Here is a 7,385-nt window from a genome sequence, read left to right as displayed (position 1 = left end):
GAAAGCAGCCAAAACCCTGGGCATCGCAGTGGCTGCCTTCCTCCTTTCATGGCTGCCATACTTCATTGACTGCATCATTGATGCCTTCCTAGGGTTCATTACACCCACGTATGTGTATGAAATCCTGGTTTGGATAGCTTACTACAACTCATCCATGAACCCTTTGATTTATGCTTTCTTTTATCCTTGGTTTAGAAAGGCCATCAAACTCATTGTCACTGGCAAAATCTTGAGAGAAAAGTCCTCAACCACCAACTTGTTTCCTGAGTAGATTCTTGGATTAGTTGGGGATTGAAGAAATTCACAGCAGAACATCCCTGGGGAGATTGAGTGCCCAGATCTGTTTCTGTAATGTGATTAAGTACACTTCAGCAGTGACCCAAACACATAAATCCAGCTTCCTTCTCCTTTTAAAAAGTGCACAATCAATTTTTAATTGTGATGGAATCAGTGGAAGCAGATCTAATTCTTTTCTCGATTTGTGTGCTGCTTAGTGTCACTTAGTTTCTCCATTTCCCTGGCTAGTATCCTCTTTCCTGCTCTTCTAAAATTCTAATTTTTGGCTTTGTTAAACTGTTCCCCTCAAAGTTTAACATATAATGTGTAAGGCTTTTAGTAGTATTTTTTTCTTCTACCATAATATTTTTTATTGATTATTTGGGACTCAATGCTACACAATGTACATTGATTACCTTTGTTTCCTATTGCTCTCAGGTCCTCTCTCCTGTTCTTTGCCTTTCCCTAGCCATAAATAAGCAAATTATTATTAAGAAAAATACACAAAGTATAGTTTGTGTTGGTAATATTCTCACTGGTGCATGATCACACTCCCAGTGGCCAGCACCTTAAATGAAAATGAGTCCTTTCCTATCCTCCTACCAGAAGGTGTCTCCTGTGAAAAGCAACTTTATCCCAATTTTCAAGGACTCTCTTCAATGTCTTTATGTCCATACTGATTCTTTGTGTGTGTGTGTGTGTGTATGTATGTGTGTGTGTGTGTGTGTTGGGGGGGTTGTTGTTGCAGAAGGGTTTGATGCATAGGAGCTATCTCTTGCTCAGAGAAGGGGGATAGATGTGAGGGTCTATAGTAACTGAGGCCCAGCTTTGCTCGTTTAAACTGTATTAATTAACATCTACTCAGGGAGCAAACATGCAGAGGAATGCTCACAATCCTAAAGATTTACAAGTTGTTATATGTTTAAATCAAGGATTTAAAGATGGTCATTGTTTATTCCCTATGATTGATAAATTTACTGATCCCTCATTTTTTTATTTTACATTTTTAGAGATGTGTAGAAGTGTTCAAAGTTATGCACAAAATCAAAGTTAATAAGATGTTCAGAAAAAAAAGCATAAAGATAAAGGGCGAAATAGGCAGTCATCCAATCTGGGAAATTCGTTTCATTAGGACCCACAAATATTTTTCATCCTCTCCCCCTACATGTCTGAATTTCTTGTACAATTTAAAGCCAGCAAGGTGTTTTTGAGATTTCTTGCTTAATAGTAAACTTGATGGTAGTATACAGGAAATGAATAGACAATCCATATTCTAGCCTTAATTCATGTGTTTCGGACAAAACATTATATAAACTCCAAGCCTTAAACCAGAAGAGATAACTCTGCATTTAAGAGCACAGGGGGCTCTTCCTGAGGATCACGATTCAATCACCAGCATCGATGGCAGTTCTCAACCGTAGATCAGCCTGTCTCTGGCCTCTGCGAGCTCTGCAGCAGTAGTGCACAGAGAGAGGAAGAAAGTAAAGAAAAACTCTGAGCCTTATATACGTGACGAAGTTGTCAACACATAAGAAATGTTCGTGATATTACTTCCTAATTTCATATGGAGAAGAAAAAAGACTGTTTATTATTAATATATGATATTTTTTGTCAGATAGTTTTAAGCTATCAAATCCTTCCCTTAGTTGCAATTCTATTTTTGAGTTTTATTTGAGAGAGTCTTTTTCTGCAGTTCAGACTAACCTATATTGGGTTGCAACTGCAGGCAATTCTCCTGCCTCAGGTTTTTGAAAGTTATTTACAGGCTTAAACTACCACACATGGGTTATTTCCTATTTAATACAATTGAAGAAGTCAGTCCTTGTGACAGATGACCAAAGGCTCCTCAGACTCCTTAATATCTCCTGCTCATGGCTCTTCAGTTCAGACCTTAAACATCATCTGTTTATTTTGGCTTCAGCTGTCTAGATTCAGTGACATCCTGCATGCACAAACTGTAAGCCTTCTCTTGTGTTCATTAAAGTTGCTTGATTTCCAAGATTAAGAACCACCTCCTACCTTTCTACAGTTCTAATTGCTGACTTTGGTTAAGGCTTTTTAGCCTCAAATTTATAGTCTTTGTAGCTCTTTGTAATGTGTTTCTTATACAATATAAATAGAACACAGAGACTCTTATGGGCTGTCTCTTGCTCAGGAACGGGGGATATTAAAACCGAGGCCCAGATTCACTCACTTGACAATATGATTCTTACGGTCAGAAAAATAAGCCAAGATGTTTTTATATCTACTTATCTACTATGTATGTTAACTAACATCTACTCAATTGCTTATAGAGGAAAATTAAAACAGTGTTACAGATAGGATCATCTGCTCAGTGACCTGCTTTTTATGGAACATCACAGAAGGGAATGGTCACAATCCTACAGCTTTACAAGTTGGTATGTGTTTAAATCAAATACTTAAAGGTAATCATTCTTTCTTCACTGTGATTTATGATTTTTCTAGTTGATCCCTTGCTTTTGTAAAGTTTGTAAAGATGTGTAGTAGTTTTCAAAGACATACACAAAAGCCAAATGTACAATGTGTTCAGAGGACAAAAACATTAAGATAAAAGGCAGAATATGCAGCCACCCTGAGTCATGTGTACCCATTTTATTAGGTTCCAGATATTTTTCTAAAATTCTCTCCCCATAAAGGTCCAAATTCCGTGTATAATTTGCCCTTGATTAAGCCAGCAGAATGTTTTAGATGTGACTCACTAGATTGTAACTACAGAGCATTGTACAGCAGAGGAACACTCAAACCCATATTCTACTTACAGTTATTTTTTTCATAGAAAAAAGTTACAAGGCTCCAAGAGTTAGGGCTGGAGAGATTGCTCTGTAGTTTATAGCAGTGGCTGCTCTTCCTGAGGATCGGGATTCAATTACCAGCACCCAATGGCAACTCCTAGGCATAGATAACTTTACTCCTGTCCTCCACAGACACTACAAGCACCTTGTGTACAGACAGACATGCTAGCAGACACTTTTACACATAGTAACAAAAATAAAGTAAAACCGGAGTTCCATATTTTTGACAATTTATTGATACATATTGAAATGCTCTTTATGGTCATTATTCTCTAATTTCTATGTTGAGAACTACCGAGACTATTTCCTACCAGATACTTTAACTATCAGATATTTTAAACTGCCAAAGCTCACACTTGGTTACAGTCTACTTTCTGGTTCTTATATGAGACAGTCTTTCTCTGTAGCTCAGACTAACCTATATTGGGTTTGTAACCTCAGGCAATCCCCCTGCTTCAGCTTTCTGAACCTTGTGATTAGAGGCTTAAGCTACCACCTTTGGCTTACTTTCTATTTCAATGTGTTTGAGGAAGTTTGTCTCTGTGTGTGATTGACAGATGACTAAAGGCTCCTAAGACTCCTTAACACCAGCCCTTAACATCATCAGCTTATTTTGGCTTCAGCTGTGTAGATTCAGTGGCTTATCCTGGATGCACAGAACTGTAAGCCTTCTTCACTTGAGCCAGCAGTGTACATAAACAAAAGCTTTAGAGTAGCTGATGCTGACTGTAATCATCTGCATTCAAAAGAACCCTCTACTGTTTAGTTCAATACACTCAAAGTAGCAATTCCTGTATTACTAGTCATTTGTCATGGTGGTTTTGTATCAACTTGATACAAGACAGAGGCCTATGAAAGGAGGGAACCTCAATTGAGGAAATTCCTCCATAAGATCCAGCTGTAATGAATTTTCTTAGTAAGTGATTGATGGTGGAGGGCCCAGCCTATTATGAGTGGTACCATTCTTGGGCTGGAGGTCCTGGGTTTTATAAGAAAGCAGTCTGAGCTAGCCAGTAAGTATCTGGGGCTCTGAACCTCTAGGAGGTTCCTGTCCTGTGTGAGTTCTAGCCCCTGCTTCCCTCACAGATGGAACAAGGAAGTATAAGCTGGTGTAAACTCTTTCCCCCCTAAGCTGCCTTGGTCATGGTGATTCACTATAGCAGTACAAACACTGACTCAGACACCTTTCAAACACACTAGACAAGTCATTCTACCAGGTTCCTTCCTTGATCAATATTCTTTTCTGAATATTTTTCTATGCACTGGAAAATGGAGTATGAATCTGAACATGTTAGTACATCATTTTTCTCTAACTCTCTCTGCTTGTGCTGGTTTCTTACATGAGCCCTATTTCAGTGTCTGTTAATGGAGCTACTCAGTGGCAAACACAGCAACTCTGGGACTGGAAGCACAGGGTGGAGGGAACTCAAGCCTTCAGAAGATTGCATGTAATCTTGCAGAGTGTTTACTCTGTGTTGTGAACTGCTTTAATTACAAGAGCTCATTGACTCTTCACCACCCCCTCGTAAATCTCGTAGGACTGTTCCTCTGTTAGTGAGTGTGCTCAGGTCAGAAGAGGCCAAGGCTCATGCCTAATATCTTCATAATCAGACATGAGCCTGCACCACACTGATCTCAGAGACTAATGGGAACAGTGCTCTCCAATATTCCTCCCACTGTGCAGAAGAACAAGGCCCAGTTACTTATGATATTGTTTAGTATAATTTTTCTCTTTCTTTCTTTCTTTCTTTCTTTCTTTCTTTCTTTCTTTCTTTCTTTCTTTCTTTCCTTCTTTCTTCCTTCCTTCCTTCCTTTCATTCTTTCTTTTTTCTCTTTTCCTTCTTTCTTTCTTTTTTTCTTTCTTTCTTTTTTATTTTTGTTGTTAGACACTTCTTTAATAATAATCCTACATATTTCCTTTTTAAAAATTATTTATTTATTTATTTATTTATTTATTTATTTATTTTATACTCTAGATTTTATTCCTCTCCTGGTCCACCTGCCCCACCCCCCCGGACTGTTCCACATGCCATACCTCTTCCCTGTCCCCTGTCTCCACTAGTATGTCCCCACTCGCTACTCCCCATCCCACAAGACCTTTAAACTCCCTGGGGCCTCCAGTCTCTGGAGGGTTAAGTGTATCATCTCTGACTGAACCCAGACCCAGCATTCCTCTACTGTATATGTTTTGGGGGCCTCATATCAGCTGGTATAAGCTGTTGGGTTGGTGGTCAAGTGTTTCAGAGATCTCGTGTATCCAGGTTAATTGAGATGGTGGTTCCTGTTGTCTAAAGGACATCCATGCCTTTGAAGAAGGGACTAACAAGAGGGTTCAAGCTTAATTCTCTACTTATGCCTTCTTATTCAGCAATATTCCTTAACTTTCCCTGTGTATATTTGGATCAGAAGGAAGGCATAATTGAGAAAGTAGTTTGAATGATGGGAAGAATCCTCCACTAGTCCTCTCCAGCAAGTAATAAAGAAGTGTGAGTTCCTCATGACCCGGAGCACACATGGAAAACACAGAGCCTTGGTAGAGCCTTCATGGAGTCCATGCAGGAGCTCAGAAGAAATAGAAAGAGGCCAGTCTAGCGTGATAGCAAGCCTTCTGTATGTGGGGCGTTATTATGCTTCCCATGGAGTACTGAAGATGAGGCCATGGTGATCAGGGGCTTAATACAGACATGGAGCCCAGACAGTGGGGGCTGTGAGCAGACACAATTGGCTATAAAATTATTTCATTCATTTTCATCTCTCTCCCCTTTCCCTCTTTTTGTGTGATAATGAATATAATGATATATAATTAATATAAACAAAGTCAATTATTTTCCTTAAACCCAACATTCTGTGCTATTGCATATCTACCACTGGAAGAAAAGGTGACAGTAACACTCAGATATGAACTGAAGAATTGAACTGAAGTTGAAAGAAATCCAAATTTCCAGTGCTTATGGTGACTGAGGCTTTACCTAAAGAGGAAAAGGGAATGAAATAAAAAGAAAAAGAGAAGCTCGTGAAATAAAAATCGACTCAGTGGCTGTATGAAGGGGAGAAAATAAAGGGCATTATGGATATTACAAGTAATTATACACATACATAAAATGTCATATACATATAAATACACACATACATATACATAGACACATACATACACATATACACATGTATGATGTGTGTGTGTGTGTGCGCGTGTGCATGTGTTGACAGACTTTCTCTACGTAATATCCCTGGCTGTCCTGGAAATCTCTTTGTAGATCAGTTCAGTCTTGAACTCAGATACCTGCCTGCTTCTGCCTCTTGAGTGCTGGGACATAAGGTGTGTGCCACCATTACCAGCACAATAATTTTAATAAATAAAAAGTTAAAAATTTCTATAAAAACAACAAATGTAGCGTGAGATCAAATTGATTAAGAATTTACAGAGAATCTCTTTCCAATAATTTGAATAGGATAAAGAACATCAATCCGTTCTTCCAAATGCTTGTATGTTCGAATATTTGGTTCTCAGTTGGTGGAATCATGTAGAAAAGATTAGGTGACATGGTCTTCTTGAATGAGGAGCATCATGGGGGGTGAGCTTTGGGGTGTCAGGAACCTATGCCAAACCGTTAGCTCTCTTTACCTGGTGCTTATGGATCAAGATGTAAGCTCTCAGCTACTACTCCAGTGCCATGTCTGCCTTCCTGCCTTCTGCCACTCACCCCACCATGATATCCCTGAACTCTAACCCTCTGGAACTGTGAGCCCAAATCACATGCTTTGGTTTTGGTGCTTTGTCATGCCATTTAAAAAGTAATCGCAGCAGCCGGGAAGCATTGAAAACACCAAACTCCAGGAGACCACAAAAGACAGGAAAGAGTCTGATGTCTCAGGCCTCTCAGATGTTTCTCCATATTTTTAAGTAAGTAGCCTTTCTTTCCTTTATTCTCATTTTTGTCCTGGGCCTTATAAAATTTGAAGGGAGATTTATGAACATCAAAACAGAGTCAAGTACTGATCTGGGTTCTTTCAACACTTGTTGAACTGAGAGAAACCCTTGGTGGTAACAGTCAGAAGCACCTGTACAAAGTGGCTCAGCACAAAGAAAACATTTCAGAGAAGAGCTTAGTGATTAATTACAATTATCAAAGCAAAGCTCCTTTTATGATTCATACCTCATGCCATAGGGACTCTCTTGGAGGAGTTTATGATGGTTGGCTGACAGCCTAAAAGTGCTAACAAGAAGAAACTCCTTAAAAGGTCCCTTCTCGATAATGGATGGAAAACGCCAACACAAGGAGGGAAACTACAACCTAG

General features: G+C 39.1%; 1 protein-coding gene across 1 annotated transcript in view; it reads left to right on the top strand.

Moving 5' to 3' along the window:
• Window positions 1–271, top strand: part of LOC114636226 (trace amine-associated receptor 7d-like) — a 781-nt gene extending 510 nt beyond the window's left edge. The window contains 1 exon segment of the mRNA XM_028784429.1: window positions 1–271. This exon segment is cut by the window's left edge and continues 5 nt beyond it. Coding sequence (XP_028640262.1) covers window positions 1–271 — 271 coding nt within the window.
• The last annotated feature ends 7,114 nt before the right edge of the window (window positions 272–7,385 follow it).

This window comes from Grammomys surdaster, unplaced genomic scaffold (assembly GCF_004785775.1).
Source record: "Grammomys surdaster isolate TR1022 unplaced genomic scaffold, NIH_TR_1.0 123024, whole genome shotgun sequence".
Taxonomy (NCBI): domain Eukaryota; kingdom Metazoa; phylum Chordata; class Mammalia; order Rodentia; family Muridae; genus Grammomys; species Grammomys surdaster.
Note: the sequence above shows the minus strand (reverse complement) of the source record. Positions and strands in the feature narration are given on the sequence as shown.